Source organism: Zingiber officinale, chromosome 2B, assembly GCF_018446385.1.
Source record: "Zingiber officinale cultivar Zhangliang chromosome 2B, Zo_v1.1, whole genome shotgun sequence".
Taxonomy (NCBI): Eukaryota; Viridiplantae; Streptophyta; class Magnoliopsida; order Zingiberales; family Zingiberaceae; genus Zingiber; species Zingiber officinale.
Genome location: NC_055989.1, coordinates 15,789,743 through 15,812,898, shown reverse-complemented (window position 1 = coordinate 15,812,898; position 23,156 = coordinate 15,789,743). Strand labels below are relative to the sequence as shown.

Sequence of the window (23,156 nt, the reverse complement as noted above, 5' to 3'; positions counted from 1 at the left end):
TCAATCTAGATGTCTAGGATAGAAGGACAATGTCACATATTGTGAGGAGTCACAATTAGTAGTCACAAGGTGATGTTGGATCTTAACATTTCTTGTAACTTGGGTAGCAATGATGTATTGCTAGATGCCGCTCATTGCTTATGTTTCTAAAAGAGTTTAGAAACATTGCCAACGTTACAAGAACCTATTGGGTCACACACAAAGAACATGTGGATGGAGATTAGGTTCATATGATGAACCAATTGGATTAGGTTCATATGATGCACCAAAGATTTGATTCAAAATTAGACTTATTGAGTTAGACTCAATTAGATTCAAATGTTGAATGAGTCTAATTTAAATTTGATTCATTGGATCAATTTATATTAATGAATTAGATTCATTAAATTAAAATTGACTTGAATCAAAGGTTGGATTTAACTCAACAAGGAAGAGAATTGGTCAAGTTAATTTGACTTGACCAAATGGAAGTTGAAACATCAAGTTTGACTTGATGTCTTGCCACATCATCATGAAGGTTGACTCATCCTACTTGGCATGACCAACCTAGCCACATCATTAGCCACATCACCACCTCATAATGGTATGCCACCTCATTGGAGGTTACACATCCAATTGGTTTTAATGTGGCCGGCCACATTAATGAGGGGCTTTATGGTGTGGCCGACCACACATTAGATGGTGTGGAGGTTTTTGTTTTGGGAATTGATGTGGTGTCATTATTCCTTCTTCTTCCTTGGGTTCCCCTCTCCTCTTGAGTTGTTGTGGTCGTGGCTATCATGGTGAGGAGAAGATGTTGAGTTGTTTCCAAGAGCACAAGGGAAAGTGAAGGTCACAAAGGAGGGTACTAAAGGAGTGTATGTGATTCTCTCTTCTATTTCTCTCTTTTCTCCTTTTTGTTCCCATCCGAGAGCTCTAGAAAAGTGCTAGCACACTTGGGGCTCTCTTCTCCATCTTTGAGTGGTAGAAGACCACTCCTTGTTCGTGTGGATATCACTAGAGGAGTGTCTACATTGACACTCTCGAGATCCAACGCTTCCTTGGACGAGCGGGACTAAACGAAAGGCATGCTTCAAGGGTAAACTCTTAACATATAGATCTAGGAGTAGATCTAAAATTATGAAACTCGTACTCGTATTTTTCGTTTGGTTTTCCTTGCACGAGATCCGTGGCTTAGGCGATTCGGGGTTTCCGCGACGCGAAAAACGGTTTTCGCGGCTCGAAGAACCCAACACACTTCTCATGGGCACTACCCTTAATCCACTCCCCATCGATCCCAGAGTCGATCGGACCCCTGGGGCCCAGTCCCTCACTTCTCATGAGCATAACTCTTAGTCTACTCCCGATCGGCCTTGGCATCGGTCAGACCCTAGGGGTCAACCTCTCACTTCTCATGGATATGACCCTCAGTTTACTCCCGATTGATCCCAGTTTTAGTCGAAGTCTCAAGGCTCAGCCCTTACTTCTAATGGGCACAACCTCTACTTTACTCCTGGTTGGCCCCCATACTGGCCAAACTCGCAGGGATCAGTCCCTCACTTCTTATGAGCACAGCCTCTAGTCCACTCCCGATTGGCCCTAACACCGATCAGAGCTCCAGGACTCAGCTCCTTGCTCCTTAGGAGCGTGGCTTCCCAATATACACTTAGTTGACTCCAGTGCTAATCGGACTATCACCCGAAGATAACACTGTCAGAGAATTATAATCATCTATCAGATAATAACAACTATTCATCAAAGAATATTCTGATACTCTACTACATACATACCACATAACCTTTCTCTATCTAATGGAAGTCTTTCATATATTTTCCATCACCCGACATACTCTAACATCAAATATTCTTTGACGCCTCATTACTGAGAAGATTATGAGAGACAGTATAAAAATAAGATGCTCTCTATTAACTAGATACACATAGATACATACATCTACTATTATTCTTCATCTTCTTTTTGTCACACTTTTCATTCTGCTCCATTCCTAATTTGAGTGTTGTAGTACTTGTACAGAGGACCTCTTTCTGATTTTTGTATTAACATTCTCGTGTGCTCTCTCTATGATATGCATAGACTCATGAATATTATTTTCGTTTATCTTTTCTTATCTCGCGCGAAGATTCAAAGTCACCATGCATCTTCACATTCTAGCTTAAGTCTTCTCTCCGTCAATATTTTTATCAATCGCCTGAGTCAGCATTCGGACATGATGATTATTATTTTACTATCCACAAAACGTGTTCTATAGACAAAAGTAATAATTACCCACTAATTTAGTAAATGAAAAAAAAAAATATAATTTGAGTTTTTTTTCCCCTCTGTTTTTTATCGACGGCAGAGGCACAGTCGATCTTTTCAAGGACGCAGGAACACTTCACCCGGACATCTATATCGACTCATTTATTTCGAAGTCTCTATAATTTCTCTCTCTTCCAGAAGAGATCATCAGGAGCCGTCCAGATGAGGAATTTTCTTTTTTCTAATTTATTTCAACGCCTCCCAAATCTGTCCCCACCGATCTGATAACACACATGAATTCATGGCACGCCACAGATAGGTACGTCACTGTGAATAAAAATAAATAAAAATGATTTTTTTTTAAAAAAAAACGAAAGGGAATTACAAGGAAGCAGTAAACGTACGCGATGAAATCAGCGCCACCCACCACCGGATGCCGGAAGGGTCGCGCTGACCGCCACGTGTCCGTGGTGGCCAAGGTACCGTCGCCGGCGAAGCGACGTGGACGTGCCGTCATTATATTTACATATATATATACACAATCTTTCTATCTTGGCGTCGTCTCTTTAATTAATTAATTAATTAATTGATGGCGTGACGAGTAAACCGCAGTAGCAGACGAGCATTTCTGTCTAAATCAACCCGGTCGAATCCGACAAGAAGCAACGTTTTCTCGGCATTTTCTCCGACGTATTTCCGTTGAACTTTTCTGTAGAGAGAGAGAGAGAGAGAAAGGAAGAATTCATGCATCGTTCCGACCGATTGATTGATGGATTTGATAATTAATAAATTATTATTATTATTATTATTGATTTAAAAGATAAAAAGAGTTAATGTGCGTCCGCGTGGCTTGTTCTTCTTTGATGGCTTCACAGCCACGCCCCACGCGTCCTCTTCGTTTATATCCGCAACGTGCGGCTGCCGATTCGTGTTTATGATTGAGATTCTATCTCGTCGATCCTGCAATTAATCGAGCCATTTTTGCCCGTATCGATCGATCTGGTGATCATTCATGGCGATGCAGGCCCAGCAGCAGCTTCCCTCCAATTTCTCCTCCTTCCCGGCGGAGTTCGGCGGCGGCGCTGCGATGGAGGAGCTGCTGATGGTGGAGGAGTTGCGCCGCCTGCTAGGCGTCCGCGACAATGTCGCCGTCGGCCTTAGCGACCCCCCGCGCAGCGAGCTCACCGGCAACGGCTCCGGCACGAGGGCGAAACGGGCGCGAGAGGAGGAGCCGACAAGTAGCCATCTCGACGGCGGCAGTCAATTCCTCGGCGACGCCTCCTCGGAGGCTGCTGGCTTCCGTAGCCTTTACACTTCCACCAGCGGCCGCCCCGCCGAAGCTCCTCTCTCGCAAGACCTTGCCACTCTTCTCTGCCAGCAAAATACGGAGATCGACGCCCTTCTGCGTCTCGAGGTAACGAATTCATCTCCGTCCTCTGTTTCTTCCTCCGTTGGTTAAATCGATGTCTGCGCGTGCAGACGGAACGAATGAGGAGTGGGTTGGAGGAGGCGAGGAAGAGGCATTACAGGGCCCTGATTTGGGGAGTGGAACGGAGGGCCGCGAAGCGCCTCCGGGAGAAGGAAGCGGAGCTGGAGAAGGCGCGGCGGCGGAACGCGGAGCTCGAGGAGTGGGTTCGGCAGGCGAGCACGGAGAGGCAGGCGTGGCTCAGCGTTGCCGAGAAAAGCGAGGCCGTCGCCGCCAGCCTCCGCGCCAGCCTCGACCAGGTCCTGCTCCAGAACGCCGCCGCCGCGCGGGCTAAGGAAGGGTACGGCGACACCGAGGAGGAGGAGGTGGAGGACGCCCAGTCGACGAGCCCGGAAAGATACCGCGCAGCATTTCCGGACGCCTCCAGGAAGTGGTGCAGGTCGTGCCGGCGGGAGGAGGCCTCCGTCCTGCTGCTTCCTTGCCGCCACCTCTGCTCGTGCCGAGACTGCGAGGCCGAGATTCGCACGTGCCCCGTGTGTGGATCCGACAAGAACGCCTCGCTTCAGGTATCCACGTCGTGAAAAATATATATATATATATATATAATTATTTGTTCATGGTGTATTTTGAATTTTAATTAATGGACATAATGGTATATTTGTTATTCCTGATCCACAATTAATTAGCCACGAATAGTATGAATGTGTGAAATGGTCCTTGCGATCTTAATATCAGTCAAAAGGTTGACTATTGTACAGTGCGGTCAGCACGGAACGCATTCAAACGGTAGGTGCCAAACCCTGCCTTCCCACCATTTATTTGGTTTTTTTTTTACTCCATTCAATTTTATAAATTATTAAATACTGCATCAAATTGTCAAAATGCTCCTTCGCACTTATATTTATGGTGATATTCTAGCATCCCAGCTAAGTGTCGATGAATCGATTCTAAAATATGGAGCATGATATTTTTTTCTAGTGGAATAATAAGTTTGGGATATTAGACTTCACTACTAGCATTTTTAGATTTTTTTTTAGTTATTTTTTTTTTAGTTATTTTTTTTTTAGTTATTTGGTACTAACGATTTTTTTAGTTATTTGGTACTAACTAACTAAAAAACAAAAGAATGATGTTTTACTTTCACACGTTATATAACACCACTAGGTTCAGTGGCATATAAGATGGTCAAAGTGTGAACACTGAAAGGGGAATTAGATGGGATTTGAGATATCATAGGCATATTAAAAATGTCAATCGATAAACTAATGATTTTTAATGTTAATTAGAAAGATCTACTATTCTTTTCTAGTGTTTGTTCCAAATTTTCTCAAAAAAAAATTCCTCCCACCATTTAACCACATGTAATCGGGAGAATAAAATATGAAAGACGTCTTAATTTACCTAATAACCATTAAAGTAGACCAAGAAACAAACCTTGTCAATTCCAATGCATCACCATTCACGAGTCGATCATATTCTAAAAGTTTGTTCAAAGAGAAAAGCAACACGACGAAAGACAACGCGACAAGAACAAGAATTCTCATCGCGTAGTCATGGCTGATCCACACGGCTCCCCTCCCTCACTCCCTTGCGTACGTTGTCGTTGGGACTGACACAGTGCGAGACAGAAAACTAATGAATGAATTAAAGTGGTTCTAGATGGGGACAACTAAAACAGGCTCGCGGACTTTGTGACGTGAAGAAAAAGGTGTTCTCTTTTATTCACGAAAAAAGGTTTTCAAATATCATTAATATGACGTCGATCGGTAACGTGAACAAAACACTCGGCAAAAGCTACAAGCTACAAAAGAAGAAGAGAAGACTTACAAAAGGAAGAGGCAGCCGGTCAAGTCGACAAATCCATCCGTGTTGAGTTTGAGACAACCTCAGCTGTCTGAGTGGCCCCATCCACTCTAGCTACCGTGCAAAAACTCCCAAGGGTTTTGTCTTCATCTCAATTCTCACACAGTGAAATGGTATTGAATTAAAGGAAGAAGTTAAGATAATAGGTGGTGGTTCACTGGTTCATCACATGGCCTGGGGCCCTGGGCCATGGACCATCGTCAGTGGTGCACTGGCAGGAAGTGAAGGAAAGTAGAGGGAGCTAGTAAAAAGTTAACGCGTTCCTCGGCATGGATTGCATAATGCATTCGTGCCTTTTAACATGTTTAAACTGTGATCAACACAACACTGTTTTGATCTAGACAACTCTTTCCTATATTATTTTGGCATGTTAGTAGTTCTTGTATAATTAGATTCATTGAAGTGCAACATAAAATTAATGCTTGATAGAAATACAAGAAGAGCTTCACTACGTCCAATGTAAGGAGAGTGGCCCAAAAGTCCTCATAGACGATGTTTAGGAAACACCAATGCTCTTCAACTGTGATAAGAATAAGAAATCAGTAAAATCTATAGCAAAAGGGAGGGGCATATTTGTTAGATTTTGTTTACTTACGATATTGTTCTCAGGTTCCCTCAAGTAGAACCCCTGGATAAATAAAGGGAAGATGTTGCAACCTACTAGAATGTAGACCATGAGTGCATGCGTCCCCAGCCATTCTATGGCCAAGGTTGGCTTCCTGTAGCCATAGACGTCGACCAGCACATATACTCCAGTAAACATGACCCCAGCAGCCCCAGCAGTGATGCAGGTGTAACTCGGCGTGTATAAAGCCTTGTTCAGATGCATTCCTACACCAAAAATTACCATCTCCGTTTAGACATCCAAGCGACTCGAAAATCAAATTGGCACGACAGAGAGCGAAAGGCAATCTTGTGAGTACCAAAGAAATCCAATGAAAAGGCTAGTGCTAATAGACAAAAGGAAGGAATCATCCACTGCACGATCCTCTCCTTGTGATCCTGCAGTTTGTTCAGCATTATGACGTATGCAAATACAACGGATAGCGAATAAAGATCAAATTCCCAATACCTCAAAGTGTATGATAACATGCCCAAATTGCAATCCAATCAAGCAAGTGACAATTGCCATCATAGAACTGCAACACCAACTAGTTAACATTTAGCATCCTGAACAAAGCAAATAGAACTGAGAAACGGTAGTAAAGCGTGGAATAGCGAACCTGAGTAATCCTTCGGGATCAAAAGGAGCTTGGCACCATGAAGGAGCATCAGGTGGAAGAGGACCACTAGCTGGTGAGTTTATACTGCATTGCTGAAGAAGAGTAAATTAATAGGTCATGATGTAGCACAAATTCAAGGGATCAGTTAATGTAAAATCAGTGTATATAATACCTCAGTTCTTTCATACACAGGGCGTCTGTGTAGATGTTGGATGCCAAAGACTCTGCGGTCAATCATGCCAGCAGAATTGCAAGCAGGTCCTGTGTCACCTCTCATACCACATTTAACCTACAATGAGTGTTAAGAATTCATCGACAAAATTATGATAGATATGACCAAGTAATTAAGCATCAAGCAAGCAGAGTATGTGATGAGAGATATTGATTTTACTGAGAAGGTCCTCAATGTGGAGCCAGTCACAGATATCTGATACTCCCAATCAGGAACATATAGACCATAAAGAAGAACCATGTAAATGGATGTTAGGGCAAGACCCACCAACCTATATGGAAGTATGCCAACAAGTATCAGGCAATTAGAATTTGCTAAATAGATTTTTTTTTCTAGCCTTTTCTGAGTGCTGATCCTTTAAATTTATGAAACCAAGTTGAATTAGTCTATATGACGCGGGAGGAATCTAACATTCATCATACACACTTACAGAATAATATCCAACAAGAAGAGAGATATTTACAGTTGCAATCGGTATCGTCGGACCAAGGAATATCCAGACTCCACATCTTGATCAACTCTAAGCCAGATTTCAGATATTGCAGCTAACAGATATGCTATTGCTATTCTCTGTAAGAAGAAAAAACACACTTGATTTGATTAACTACCCTCTGAAGGCATTATGACTAAGTCAAAAATCAACTACTCCATATTGTAATTTCAACATGGTTTACGTAATCTTTGGCATCATGTTAGCGGGTAGGTTGGACTCTCATAGATTACGATATTGATGGTGGCATCCTCAGCAATAATCTAACTATATATGTGCATGTTTTTGTAGTTTATAGATTTTTGAAAATATGTTGCATACCTTAATCTCAATGTGACTCTTCATTTCTTGTTCCACTTATAAAAACGGTCATCTAGATGAAAAGCTAGATATGAAAAGCTATCCAGTATTTTTTTCTTGTCTCTTTTACAGCTTCACTTTGAAGCTACAAATTGTCCATTATCAATCTATTGTTTGCTTTGATTGTACTTCACAACTTGGGAAAACATTTTTACTAACTTTATTGCTATATGATCATAATACTGGATACCTACCTGTAAGATACCCATCCATCGTATTCTCAAAATATCAACTCCATATGTTAAATCATAAAGACCATGGAAATAGCCACCTGACAGATTAATATCAAGTTAAGAAGTACGATAAGTGAAGAGAACAATTTTCCTCATATGACAGTCCTTTATTTTAGAGTAGTCTAAAATAGCAAGTTGCATACCTTGAACTACAAGACCAACAAAAAAGAGCTTCATTGCTCGAAGTACTGCTTTTTGGGTTGCCATGGCTTTGTTTGAGATTCTCTGAGCAGGAATTGTAAAATAAGTCATTCTTTTGAGCTGAACTAAATAAACACATTCATTATAATCTTAAAGATTGTTTGAACTCAGAAATTCAATTACCAAACCTTATAAGTCAATGCAAGAGCCACTCCAACTATAAATAAGAAAAGTGGCATCACAAAATCAGCAAGGGCTACACCATCCCAGGGAGAGTGGTTGATAGCAGGGAAATATGAACCCACGTTGTCTACAAAGATCATGAGCTAGAACAACATATAAACAGTTTAGAGGAAAGAACACGACATTGCTAAAAATCATACTCAATGTCACTCTAAAGAAATAAAGAAAAAGAAAGTACATTAAGGCATACTATATGTGATTTTCATTGATATGAAAATCGTCATCAATTGCAAAATAAATTATCCATCTGTGTAGGATATACATCTAGCCATTTTCATGCCTCTGTATACTTGAATGGTTTATTTGCTCTGATTTACACAAGAAACTTATAAAGATCTGAAGGTTTAGTATATGTCAATACAATTGAATCAATGTAAAGCTTAGAAGTGCCTCCTATTTGATTCAAGAATTTAGTTTGTTTTCATCTTTTGAACTCAAAGTTCAGCATAAGAAAAAAAATATTGTCCCTTGTTAATAAGAAAAATAAAATAATAGAAAAAGGTAATACTGTCCGTCAATTTTGGTATCCCTTGTAAGCCTAGGAGATGGATCCGGAAATCTAGATCAGGTTCTTTCAGACATTGACTGCATAAATTTTCAGTTTCTTCAAGATTCAGAAAATAGTTCTGGCCAATTTTCAGGGTTAACCCTGAATTTGTTTTTTGGATATCGAATTCTTTTTTAGAAAGCTAATGCCTGAAAAGCTCAAGCACAATGCTGGTGATGTATACCCCATATTCTAAACATAGTTAGTTGTAATGCACTAAGCAAATTTCACACCGGTAATTTCACTTATATACATGGAAATTGTCAAAATCCTATCGAATCTGCCCAAATAAGTTTACAAACCAGTTCAACTTGGAGCAGGGACAGACCTCTCTCACAAAAAGTAAATTGTGTTCCCAAATCCCATTTCAAGCACCAATTTAAGCAAAAACCTATTCGCAAAAGCTTCCAAACAAGACCAGGTTTTGAACTGGTCATCCCACTGGTTTCCAATTTTTCCATCTGTAACAGCATACAATCTGCCCAAGCAATTCAACAAGACTGGATGGAATGACCTCAGGTTGCCAAGTAAACCAACTGTTGTGTTTTTTAATTTTATCACTGATTTCCAATGCACTAAACCCTAATTTTTTTGGTCAATTGTGTGTTTATTTTCCGAATACAAATTTTATTTTAGGTGATACAGACCCGTAAAAGCAACAATATCTATTAGATTAGGCATACATCTAGTACAGAAGAGGCAAAGAGTAACCATATAAATTTTGATTGAACAAAATACTTCCATTTTTAATTAGCACACAGACACTGCAGGCTTCTGACAAAAGAAACTAATTGCCTCAGTGAAGCTATCCTCCATTAATACCTACCTTGCACAAATTGTGCTAAAAAAGTCATAAATATCATATTAAAAACAAAAAAGAAGGAACTTAAGTGGGGGAAGCACCGACCTTAATAACTATACATGGTATAGACGTGTGTGCCACGCCACGCATCAACTGATATTTGTGTTAACGAAACTTAATTGACTATTATGTAATTAAAAACCGCTAGAAAACTTGGGTAGAATGCAGTGAATGAAAATTAAACAAGGGTTAAGAGGCTAAACAACAAATGGCACCATGAGTGCCAAGACACTGAGATTCTTTAAAGCTGGCATTTAGGCACTCATGACCTACTTCTCTACTCTACTGTCTGCTCACCCACCTCTCTGTGACAGCAACTTGATTCCCCCTCTTAACTCAAGGTGCAATTACTCTGTCCCAGAAATTACCTGAAGCGATTGCAATGTCTGAAACTGCCAACAATTGCCTATCTTGTGAGAGAAATGAAGTCACCAGTCACTGAGTATGTGTTTGGAGGATGTCAAAGTATGTGTTTTGGAGGGAGAAATTGGAAAAGAATTAGTGGCCTAATAATCCAATGTGTTTTCTGCTAATTGTTATGTAACTAGCTAAAGATTACGACCACAGATAATGGAGGATAGTGCCACCCTTCACTGAATAGAGCAACATGGACATGAATAAACTCGTCAAGTATACACCACCTCCAAAAAAATTCGTCAAGTATATTTTGACCCCAAAAAAGTCTAATTATATACGACAACTAAAGAACTTTAAAATATTGCCCAACTCTTCTTTGTTTATTTTTTTGTCGCAATACAATAATGGTCTTGTATTATGGGAGGTTTGTGCCATATATAATTTATATAATTGCGTGCATTGTTGGATCGCCCACTAGCAGATCTATCTTGTAAACTTTTTTTATTTTAAAAGGCAAAATAAGAAGAATGCAAGCATTTGCCCGCATTAACTCGCAAGAGTAAGAACTGAGCCCTTTATTTCCGTGGTAAGCAAATGAATTCAGAATCACGCAAGGGAGCACAGAACTTTTCGACAAAGTTTAGCTGAACTAGATGCGCAAACGATGTCCACCCACTTAGAATAATATAATCGATGGCGATGGATTTAATGAACCAGAGTAACCATAAGCAAAACTAAGATCGATGCATTGCCAAAAAAGAGAGAAAATAAATAAGAATCTTTAGAAAGTAACGGCGATCAGGACAGGTCCGGAAAATTAAACTGAGGCGGGCCGAGCGTGCGTACCGCGACGGTGAGGCCTCGGAAGACATCGAGCGACACGAGTCGCGGCGCGCGCTTCAGAGCCGGGGACTCGGCCTTACCCGGCGGCACGACGCCTTCTCCGGCGCCGTTTTCCAGGTCCCTCTGACTGTCGACGGCGAGGGAGAGGGCTTTGTGGTTTGGATCGGCGGCGGCGGAGGCGGCGCTTCCTTCGTCGGCGGCCTTGATGAGCTCGTACACCGCCATGTTCTGGATCTGATCCCGATGCGGAGGAATGCGGGTGGGTCGGGTGCTGCGAACCGCTCGTTTTATTGCGATTCGTGGACCGGCACGATGGCTTCCCTCCATCTTCCTACCGCTCCGCAACGCTCGCTTTTTAAAGGACAGGAAGCGGGCGAAGAGTATAATAATAATAATAATAATTATTATTATTATTATATCCAAAAATAAAAAATACACATATCTTATTTATTTATTTATTCCTATCACTCTAATTTTTCTTATTTAAATTACTTTATGATTCACTCAAAGTATTTTCATTTATTATCGGCAGACATATATTAATTTAGTCGACTATAAATGAATCCCTATAATTTATATGGAATGAATGGTGAAAAATATAATCATCGTTTACTATTGTTATTTAAAGAAATACTGTAGGTTCAACTTTAGAAGTTAAATCGAGAATAAAAGAATATTTAAAATAAAAAATTATAGATAGAATATTTTTAATATGACAGAACACTATGAGGAATATATGCAATTGGAAAAATTTATGAATAAAACGAAATAAAAATCATTAATCAAGAATAGTATTCCTCGTGCAGGTAATAGATCTACCGTCGAGGAGCCCCAACGTGGAGCGATGGGACTTCGTCCACGTCGATATTTGTAATGTTGATGTTGGAATATATTCCTTGTGTCGTTGGAATTAAAGAATATGAATAGTTTGTAAAATTTGGCACGTGCTTATCAACTGAGTGGATGTTATTTAAAAATATTTGTTAATTTTATTCTCAATTTATATTTTTTTACTTGATTGGTGTAATATTATATAGTGTAACAATTTTGAAATATTAATATCATAGTTGTTTTAGCTAAAGTGATTATAATATAAAATAATTTTAATCAAAATTGTTCTAGTGTTAATTAAATTGAAAAGTGATTGCTTATCTAATTATTTATTTAAATGAAATTTACTATATTAGGTTTGCATTAATTGTTAATTCAGATCATCACAAAATACAAAAAAGTATCCAATTTACCTTAGGGAAAATGTTCCAAGGAATAGTATTATTAAACAGTAAAATGCACCCAAAAAAATTATCTAAAATTAATTATAAAATAAGTGAAAAAAAAACCAAGTGAGCTATTAGACAAGTGAAATGATCTTAGAACATAAATGATCAAAATGGTAATATTTGACTATAAGGTTTATATTTTAATATTTAAACTTTTAAAAGATTATATTTTCAATGAAAAATAACAAGACACACATTAATTAAAATTACTCCAGACAAAACTACCGACCACCAAAATTGATTAGTGATGCGTCTGTTGAACCAATGTAAAGTTTTGTGGCATCCATTGGAGAAAAGAAAAGTTTACCAATAAAAATAAATGATTGGTTCTTATTATTTTTTTATTTGTAATAATGATTATCGGTAAAAAAAATTACGAATAATCCTTGGTCAATAAATATGAATCCCCTATCATTATTTGATCTTGTTTGAGCACAAGATCGTTTTTTCTTTGTCCGCTTCCTAATTACATTCAGATTCCGATTGAGATTGATCATAGTTAATTACAATTTCTTGTTAGATTCATCTTTCCATCTAAATTATAATTTTAGATTTAATCAAATGACCAGAGGCCAGCAACTATAAATAAGTCATCTCCTGCTAACACCATACAGTTCGTCAATCACCGATGGCCTTCGATCGTTTGATTCAACCCAAAATTATAACTTAGTGGGAATGTGAACTCAGAAAAGAATTATAATCAATTATGATAGAATTTCAATCAGATTTCGACTGTAATTACAAAGTGTACAAGAGGATCCTTTCTCCATAATTTTAGTCTGTCTTTTTTTTTTTAATTACCCAGCAAGCAAATGACTAGTATTTTTTTTTAAAAAAAAAATAATGAAATATATATTAGATTAATAAATTTTTTTAAATAAATGATTGATATTTTTTAAAAAAATACTGACTAAATATATATTAGTTGATAAATATTTTAAAAGTTTACCAGTTAATATATTTAATTGGTAAAAATTTTACCGATCAATATATATTTTGTCAGTATTTTTAATTGACTTACAGATAAAAATATATTTGAATGCTAAAGTTCGAAAACACGAAGACTGAACTACTTTTATCTATCGTTTATATAAAATAATAATAGATAAAAAAAATTTAAAAATAGTTGTAAATTTTACCCAAAGTATTAAATAATCCAAAATTATAAAAAAAATATCAAATAACTAATAAACGGCTACCATAATAAAAATTCTAAACAAGGTATCAAGAACTATTTAGATCATCTTCTCATTTATAAATAATTCATTAGGTTCGTATCACATGAAGAACTATTGTAATATTTCTTGTGTCTTGACTTCTAAGTTGAACATGTAACTCTTACCTCATCATTATTTCATATTTTATAGGAGATAGAGACCATATTATCTCTATGATTATATGACGACTAATCAATTATTAAAAACAACGAAAAAGTGAATGAGGGTCAGCTTAAGCCTATTTGAAGTCTTATGTGGATTTTTTTTTTTTTAACCTTTGATGTTGTTTTTAAAAAAAGTCTGCATTTTTTTTTTTCATTTAGACTTGATCGAAAACAGTGCATTAATTTTTTTTAACAAATTAAATAATAATTTTTTAAAAAAAATGTATATAATTTAATTTTCTCACTTTTCAGATGTAAAATTATTAATTAAATTTTTATATTCAAATTTTAATAACCTAATTCAGATAAATATAAATTTTCGGTATTAAATAGAATATTATTATTAGATATAATAATGCACCTAAGTAGATAATAAATTTACAATTAACTTAACTAAAAATAAGTGTATTAAAAATTATTTAAAAATAAAGAAAGAGAGAAGTACGTCTAATTATTAAATAAAAAATAGACAGAACAACCTTAAAAAAACAAGATTAAGAAAATAGGATAACAATAAAAACAATATTTAAATAATAATTTTTTTAAAAATATATACAATTTAATTTTCTCACTTTCAGATGTAAAATTATTAATTAAATTTTTATATTCAAATTTTTATATTCAAATTTTAATAACCTAATTCAGATAAATATAAATTTTACTGTATTAAATCAAATATTATTATTAGATATAATAATGCACCTAAGTAGATAATAAATTTGCAATTAACTTAACTAAAAATAAGTGTATTAAAAATTATTTTAAAATAAAGAAAGAGAGAAGTACGTCTAATTATTTAAATAAAAATAGACAGAACAACCTTACAAAAAAACAAAATTGAGGAAATAGGATAACAATAAAAAAAATTATGCTCCCTCAACTCATCGTCATCGACGAAGCATAAAAAAAATAATTAAATAAAAAATAATGTACAAAATGATAAAACTGTATACAATCCTTAGAAAATAAAGATCACAATGAGACTAAACCAACCATTACCATTTATCAAGAACTAAATAGAAGCCTTTTAAGCACGGGGTAAAGGAAAAAAAAAAAAAAAATCATATTTTCATTACTTAAACCAGAACAATTATAAATGATAGAATAAAGATAGAGAAAATCGAATAATTTATGGCTATAAATATATCTAAATAAAAGTTAAACTTAATATCTATCAAAGAAGTGAAATGACAAAGATATCTAACTCGTTATTGCTAAAAAATAATAAAATTTTTTATTTTAATCAGACACAATATGGATGAATGCATCAATATTTGAATTTAATCAAGTAAGGAGCATCGTAGCATCGACCGGATCAGCATGTTAGTGTTAGGTGGAAACGTGGAGTTTCTCTTCTCGAATCTTAATGAACAAGAGAAGCACATAAAGGGGGAGTTGAAAAAGAGAAAGAGGAGAAACTTAAAAAAACTAGCATTTTTATTTTGCACTGTAGGGATAAGATAAAAAATTTCTAATTCATGTTCTTATTGATAAAGAGAAAACATCACCAACTAATGAGAAATATAATGAGAGTAGGTTATGATTCAGGGATATTGAAGAGAAATAGATTAAGTTTTACAAAATAACATTCATAATTAAAAATAAATTTAATTTGTTTAAAAAAAAAGAGTCCCTTTATTACTTATCCATTGGAACACTAATGAGATCTTTGTAAAATTTGAAGATAGATTGAGATCGTGCAAATACTTAATTACGTGGATCTTATTCTTTTCTATTATCTTAAAAAAAATATACATAAAAATATATTTAATATATTCATGATCCTAATTTTTAGAGAATGAGATTGTATAATCTTTTATTATGTGGACCCATTTTTTTTATTTTTAAATATTTAATACATTAAAAATAATGAATCCTAATAACAATTAAGAGCCTAGACATAAGCCTTAATGATCTCCTAAAGTCGGCCATGAAGTCAATTGATAGGATAACAATGATCTGAATTCTATCAAATCAAAAAGAAAGTGTGATTAAAAAAACATAAAAACTATATAAAACATTAACACTGACAGTTAAATCACCAACATCATAAGTTATGATTCCACTGTTGTTGTGTGACAATTGGACTCTATATTTTTTTTTATATATATAATCTAGATACAGATGAGAGACATCATAAATAAATATAATTATTTTTTACTATAATCTTATATTAGAGATTGTACCATTAGTTGAAAGAATGCAAATGAGAAAAATACATTATTTTTGATAATATATCTTGAAAGAAAGTGTGATTAAAAAAACATGAAAACTATATAAAACATTAACACTGACAGTTAAATCACCAACATCATAAGTTATGATTCCACTGTTGTTGTATGACAATTGGACTCTATATTTTTTTATATATATAATCTAGATATAGATGAGAGACATCATAAATAAATATAATTATTTTTGACTATAATCTTATATTAGAGATTGTACCATTAGTTGAAAGAATGCAAATGAGAAAAATACATTATTTTTGATAATATATCTTGAAAGCAAATATTATATTGTTCGCTGACCAATGGCTAAAAACAAAAACATAAGTTAATAAAAAATATTTAATTAGAGAGGAATGAAAATAAATAAAATTATAAATCAAAATGTCTCATTATCATAAATATGCCGATCAAAATATCGATTGCTAATTAGTGACTAAGAGTACTTAGCGACCGATAATTTTGATCGCCATCAATTAGGGAGAGATAGTACTGTAGGACAAGAAAGACATAGGGAAGGACGAATAGCGAGAATTTGCTAAAGTAATAGTGAGAATTAGCGATAGAAAATTAATTCTAACATTAAATTAGTGACCGAAATTAATCGGTTGCTAAATTAACGATGGAATATTAATTATGTAAACAGTCAAGAATGTGATGCACAGCAGGAATTTCCAAATTTGAAAATAATGATCGAATTTTTAATTCCAGTCACTATTTAACGACGGAATTAAAATCCCTTTCTATTTTAGCAACTCAATTAATATTCTATCAATAATTAGCGATTAAAATTTGATTGATCATAACGATCGAAATAAATAATTAGCAATTAATAAAACTTTGATCATTAATTAATAATAAAATATTAATTTTATCATTAAATTAGCGATATTTTAACAACCAAATTAATATTCTATCATTAATTAGCGATCAAAATAAATAATTAGCAATTAATAAAATTTTGATCGTTAATTAATAATAAATTATTAATTTTATCATTAAATTAGCCATTGGATTATTAATTTCATCGTTATGGGAAGGTTTTCTTTCAGTGTCAGTTAAATCAACTCAAAATAATTTAATTTTTCTAATCAAAACATTAGAAATATTATAGAATATAATTATATAAAGATAAATTATGATATATAAAGATAGTTTTATAGTGCTTAGACTAACGTAAAATAGCTATACGGATGATGTTTTGTTTTTCTTTTGACATAGCAAAATTACCTAATTAGTTGATCTTCCAAATTAAGTATTTTCTTTTATTTTCATGACTAAGTATGCTTACATTTGAACTATTTGTTTAACTGTTTTTATTATTTGTATATTATTTTAATTTTTGGTGCATAAGCGTTATCAAGTTATCTAGATATCTTTCATGCCCATAAAGGTTGATAAATAAGGTAAAGAAAAATTTAGATCTAATGGGATCCAATGGCACAACAGTGTGACCGAAATATGAAAGTGATACACATCTGCTTTTTATTTGGGCCTAAGAATGCTTTTTACGTGGCACGATATCAATTGGTAATGGCTATTTCTAGTTGATTGATTAAATTGATTAGACAGTATTTAATTGATTGAGACTTTTGAAAAAGAAATTTACTAGGATAAAGACTAAATTGATTGGATTAATCGATTCAATTATTATTAATCGATTGGATAGTAATTTATCATAAAATAATGGAATTGATTGAGACAATTGATTCATGCATCCCTAATTAATTAGGGCAATTGATTAAGAGATAATTCATGAAAACCAAGAGAATTGGAGAATTAATTGGTCACTCGATTTAGCCTAAGTCAATCGACTGGGAAGAGTAGAAAAGAGTCGTTGTGTGGTTTGGATGATTGGATTTGATTTGATTTAACTTGGCAATCAATTGGGGGTAAGATTAATCGATTATGAGCCTTAAATTAGCGTGATATAAAGGGTTTTATGAAGATTCAAATCATTTCTTCTTCTTCGCTATTCTCTACCAATTCTTGGATGATTCAGAGTGAAGTGCTAGTGCATTTCAGTAGTTAAGAGCAATAAGAGATTAATAGCAAGGTTCCTCATTATTGTATTTACTTTTTTTATTTTGTTGTATCTTTCTTGTATCTCTCGTTATATTTCATGTGTTGAGATTGTACGAGACTTCTTTGCCTCTAGAAAGAAGATTTTCATAGTGCATCTGTGAGTGAGGAGAGTGAACTCTTAGATTAGTCACTTTAAGAAAGTGGATACCAAATAAAATCAAGGGTGTTAGCATTGCTTCAAATTTTCACTGCAAATCAACAAGACGAAGTGAAAGAAGCTATTTACCCCCTCTAGCTCTTTGAGTGTTCTAACAAGTGGTATTAGAGCGAAGCCACTCTTCTTAGACTAATCGTCGAAAGAGCAATGAGCTAGAGGAAGAAGAAGAAATTGAAGCTTGAAACCATGATTTCAACGAGTCAAAAAATTATCATTTAAGGAGCTCAAGTTCAAAATCGAGTGTCAAGATGGATTCAGATACGATATCCAAGTACCTCCACCATTCGAAATTAGAAGCTTCAATATTTGAAAATCAATAATTAATTTTTTCATGATGGAGATAGAGCAATGATTTACTCCAATTGATGGAAACGGAAAACTCCTCGAGAAGAAGGAATAGACCGAGGAACAAGTCAAGAGGTGTGAGGCAAATGATAAGATAACCAAACTATTGGTTAATTTATTGCCAAGCACTGTATTGTGTAAAATTAGAGAATTTCAAGATGCCAAGGAGTTATGGAGCAAATTGATAAAGCATCATAAAGACTCATCCTTAATGGAACACAATGACAAAGGCAAAGAGGGAAACTCTTTGTTTCATGTGCATAAGGATTTAGAAGTTGAGAGGTGCTCAACATATGAGATTGAAGTTGAAGAGACATCCACCTCAAGGATTGAGGGGGAGCGTCAATCATTAACACCTGAGCAAGAAGAAGCCTCTACCTTTGGGTCAAATAAAGAAATATCATGTGTCACCCCTACAATCAAAGGTATAAAAATTTTAAATAGAAAAAATAAAGATCATATCATTCTCTTTGAGTATAGGGAAAAATGACACTATAAGAGCAAGTGTCCTAAATTAGGGAAGATGAAAACCCAAATGACACCTAAGATTAAGGAGAAACCAGAGAAGGTTGGCCCCATGATATGAAAAAGTAAGGAGCACATTGTGTGCTTTTATTGTAATAAAAAAAGACATTATTGGAGTCAATGTCCAAAGGGGAGAAATCTGACTATGAAGAAAAGAGGAAACTCAAGTCAAGGGGGAGTTTCCAAGGGCAAAATTAAGATGCCATTAGTTAATAGTACTTGTTTAAATAATGATAAAAAATATTCTAGAAATAATTTTATCATTTTAATACTATTTATCATGAAAATAGAAAGGAAAAAAAATCTAAGGACAATTACAAGCTAATGTTCAGAGATTGTTGGTGCAATCGTCCTCAGGTCAAGGCTGACCAATTGATTAAGCTCGAGTGAGTCAAGCTTGAGTTTCAATATTTGGACAATATGTGGGATGATATGTGAGATGAAAGTTCAAGTGGGGCTATGAGGACCACACGTTGGCAACAGAAAATCCAAGTGGGTCAAGCAGGACTGCACGTTAATAAGAGTAAAGTCTTAATTGTGGTTAGGTAAAAGAAAAGTCCAAGTGAGTTTGGGAGGGCTACATGTTAGCAATGGAAAAGTCCTAACTAGTGGTTAGGTAAAGAAAAGTCTAAGTAGGTCAAGAAGAATCACACATTGGCAAAGGAAAGTCCTAATTACGATTAGGCAAAAGAAAGCTTAAGTGGATCAAGGAGAACTGCACATTAGCAAAGAAAAGTTCTGACTGCAGTTAGGCAAAAGAAAATCCAAGTAGCTCAAGGAGGACCGCGCTGTCTAAGCAAAAGTTGGCAAAGTCCAAGTGGGTCAAAGGTTGACCAAACACTTGGTGCGGAAGTCCAATAGGTCACGGTTGACGGGAGGTTGGGTAAGGAAACCTTAGACTTAAGTTAAGCAAAGTAGGGTTGGAGTAATCGATTGAGTAATTAATTAACACATGTTCAATCAGTCAATGGATCAATTGGGAGTGTTATCGTAAAAGAGGAGAAGGCTAAATCGATTAGCTGATTAAGCCTTCACTAATTGATTGGCTAATTGATTGGGGACCTAAATCGTGAGCACAAAGAGGTTTATCCCTCCAATCAATTAGGCAATCGATTAGGGATTTTTTTTTTGTCACAAGAAGTTTATTCGATCAGGTGATCAATTAGGGGTTGTTTTCGCGAGAATAGAGAGACACTAAATCGATTAGCTAATTGATTCAAACCTCTTCAATTGATTGGATAATCGATTGAGAGAAGAAGAAAAGAGCCATTGCAAAATTTAGATGGCTGGATTTGCTTGGATTTGACGTGGCAATCTATTGGAGGTAAGGTCAATCAATTGAGAGCCTTAATCCATGGGATATAAAGGCATTTGAAGATTCAAATCAACAATCCCTTCTTTTCCGCTTGGAGACAAAGTGTTGCTGCATTTTCCACCACCAAGAGGCAAATACAAAAAGGAAGAAAGCAAGCTAAGCAAGAGTTCATTGTTGTAAATCATGTTCAATTTTCTTTATATTTACTTATGTTTATTCTTGTTGTATTTCTCATATTGTGCTTGTATGAGGCTTCTCCATCTCCATGAATGAGGTTTCATAGTGTATCTGTGAGTGAGAAGAGTGGACCATTAGATTAGTCATCTCAAGGAAGTGGATACCAAGTAAAATTAAGGGTGTTAGTATTGCTTCAATTTTTCCGCTGCAAATCATCAACAAAACAAAGCGATTGGAACTAATTACCTCTCTCTAGCTTCCAAAGTGTCCTAAGAGTTATTTCATGCTAGGACTACCATACCTAACGGTAGGAAAGTAGAAAATGATTTAGGCAAGAAATCTAAGAAAATTAGATATGTGCCTAAAAAGAAGAATATCCAAAGCAATAAAGAAAATTCAAATTTGAGGACTTAAGGATAGAAAATCAAGTCTTGAGGTCAATACTTAATAAATTAGAGAAGACCCTTAAGAAAATGATAAATGAAGTCTTAGGGTCAAAGAACAAAATATAGGTCAAAATAAACAAGAGTCATCCAATGACAAGAGAGGTTTGAGATACAAATCAAAAGCCAAGGAGAATGTGCCCTCTTATCATGGAGTTCTATGTGGTTATGGAACTAACCCTAGGTCTAAAAGTCAAGTCAAGATTATAAGGGAAGTTATCGCTAGAATCGATTTTGAGGATACTAGTGTGACTAAGGTTTCTAAGAAGCTTACGAAAGTCATTAAGAATGTATCAAGGAAAGTCATCCCTAATAAATACCTAGAACACCCAAGGAGAATCATAAATTTTGGGTTCCTAGAAGTGTGTTCTCTACACCTTAGATAGGTTTAGAGTGTGTCAACTCGAATTTGAATGGTGATTAATCTAACCGTGATGAAGTTGGCACTTTTGGGGTATTTCAAGGTAATGTGACACTTTAAAAATGAAGAGTTGATTTTTATGCTTGAAGAGTAAAAGTGTGCTAATAAATTTGAGGAATTGATGACTAAATTGACACAAATAGGTTAGAAGTCAAAGAAATACCAAGTTAAGATTTAGACATTTTCTTAGGGAGATAAGGACAATTTAGGTTTATTTTTGGACTTAGTGATAAATTAATGATACTTAGATAGAAGAATCTAGATATTTTATTTATGCTAAAAATACGAGGATTGTGTGGCCTATGATATGCCATGACATCATAGTTTTATATTTATATTTTTTATGAAAATATTACATATCATGTCATGCATACAGCATCTAAGTCAAGATATGATAAATTCCTTTTTGAAAAACACTGATGATGTATATCATAATCATTCTCATGCATTATTTTTAATTTCTTAAAATTAAGGACAATAACATCAATTTACATCCTAGGTTGGATGATTAAAACTTAAATCTAGCCCATAGTTAAGAAAAACCTAATTTACATCTCACAAAAATCATAAGGTTGACTTCTATGTATATTGAGACACATTAGATACAAGTGAGATATTAGAAAGATGAACAAAACTCAAAATATTGATTTAGTCTATCCTTTTGAGTTTTAGTATCATAAAAAAAATGATTATATGAAGTCCAATCATTAGAAAAACTAATGTACAAGTCATGTGCATCTAGCTCAAAAAACATGGTTGGAAATTTATTTTAAAAAACTTTGGTAAAAACTATCTTTTAATAGGGATTACCATTGATTAGTTAAATACAAATTAGAGTGAAATATTAAAGTTTTTTTAATGATTTCTAATTTTGTATCAATTTTTGAAATTAAAAATTATTTTCTTAGAAAACTATTTTTTCTTGACGGGGTATATGATATAAGTAATGTCTACCTAAAATTTTATAATTTTTTGATAATCGTAGAATTATTTATGATTTTTTGAAATTAAATATGAAATTATTTTTAGAAATCAAAAAATTCAACGACGGGTAATCAATTGAGTCAATCGATTATCTTACGTCAATCGATTGAGGTAAATTTTCGCAAGCATAGAGGCTCGTGAAATTGATCAAGTGATCAATTAAACGTCGTAATCAACTTGATTAATTGATTAAGACAGGCGTAATCGATTGAATTCCAACTTCAATCAATTCGGAAAAGCTATAATCGATTGGTAGCCTAAACCAATCGATTAAGAATGTTGATTTTTATTGAAATGGTCTGATTTCAGTCCATCAAGTCATGTTTAGTCAAGTTAACCATCCCTAACCCTCTAAAGTACTGTGATAAGTAATTAAGAGTAATTTCTTAATGAAAATAAGAAAGAAATGGTTAAAAGGGATTAATTTGGAGTTTAGGAGGAGGTTTAGACTCAAAGTTGAACTTTTAACCTCATGACTTCAATTTTGGATTTCCTGAAGGTTTAGAAACTTCAAATCATTGTTGGTGCAATGATAAAAGTTTGGAGTATGTTTTGAAGGGAAGTTTCTTCTTAAAGACATTATTTATTTTAATGAAAAGGATGAAGAGATAATAGAAGATTGGAAATCTTCATTGTGATGGATATATACTCAATGCTGAGCATAGCATACAATGAAAGGTACCAAACTTTCATTGGGGTGTTTTTGAACGAATTGACTCTTAAGGTGAAGAATTTTTTTATGTGTGTCGAAGGCGGA

General features: G+C 34.7%; 2 protein-coding genes across 2 annotated transcripts; one reads left to right on the top strand and one right to left on the bottom strand.

Annotated features, from left to right (window-relative positions):
- Positions 1–3,099: 3,099 nt before the first annotated feature.
- Positions 3,100–4,328, top strand: LOC122045395 (probable BOI-related E3 ubiquitin-protein ligase 3). Its single transcript, XM_042605602.1, has 2 exons — positions 3,100–3,652; positions 3,718–4,328. The coding sequence occupies exons 1-2, from the start codon at positions 3,251–3,253 to the stop codon at positions 4,243–4,245; spliced, it is 930 nt and encodes a 309-aa protein (XP_042461536.1). The 5' UTR covers positions 3,100–3,250; the 3' UTR covers positions 4,246–4,328.
- Positions 4,329–5,382: 1,054 nt separating this feature from the next.
- Positions 5,383–11,402, bottom strand: LOC122045394 (heparan-alpha-glucosaminide N-acetyltransferase-like). The gene is made up of 12 exons (XM_042605601.1): positions 11,062–11,402; positions 8,395–8,532; positions 8,209–8,290; positions 8,027–8,103; positions 7,446–7,552; positions 7,142–7,253; positions 6,923–7,039; positions 6,751–6,842; positions 6,600–6,666; positions 6,451–6,529; positions 6,123–6,358; positions 5,383–6,047 (listed from the first exon to the last, which is right to left on the bottom strand). The coding sequence occupies exons 1-12, from the start codon at positions 11,383–11,385 to the stop codon at positions 6,024–6,026; spliced, it is 1,455 nt and encodes a 484-aa protein (XP_042461535.1). The 5' UTR covers positions 11,386–11,402; the 3' UTR covers positions 5,383–6,023.
- Positions 11,403–23,156: the final 11,754 nt, after the last annotated feature.

Bases quoted from the DNA above. Each gene is read 5' to 3' on its own strand.
- LOC122045395 (XM_042605602.1), top strand. From the start codon at position 3,251: ATGGCGATGCAGGCCCAGCAGCAGCTTCCCTCCAATTTCTCCTCCTTC. The intron at 3,653-3,717 runs GTAACGAATTCA...CTGCGCGTGCAG, and splicing joins ACGCCCTTCTGCGTCTCGAG to ACGGAACGAATGAGGAGTGG.
- LOC122045394 (XM_042605601.1), bottom strand. From the start codon at position 11,385: ATGGAGGGAAGCCATCGTGCCGGTCCACGAATCGCAATAAAACGAGCG. The intron at 6,530-6,599 runs GTATTGGGAATT...AACAAACTGCAG, and splicing joins ATGTTATCATACACTTTGAG to GATCACAAGGAGAGGATCGT. The intron at 6,359-6,450 runs GTACTCACAAGA...TTTTTGGTGTAG, and splicing joins CTTTTCATTGGATTTCTTTG to GAATGCATCTGAACAAGGCT.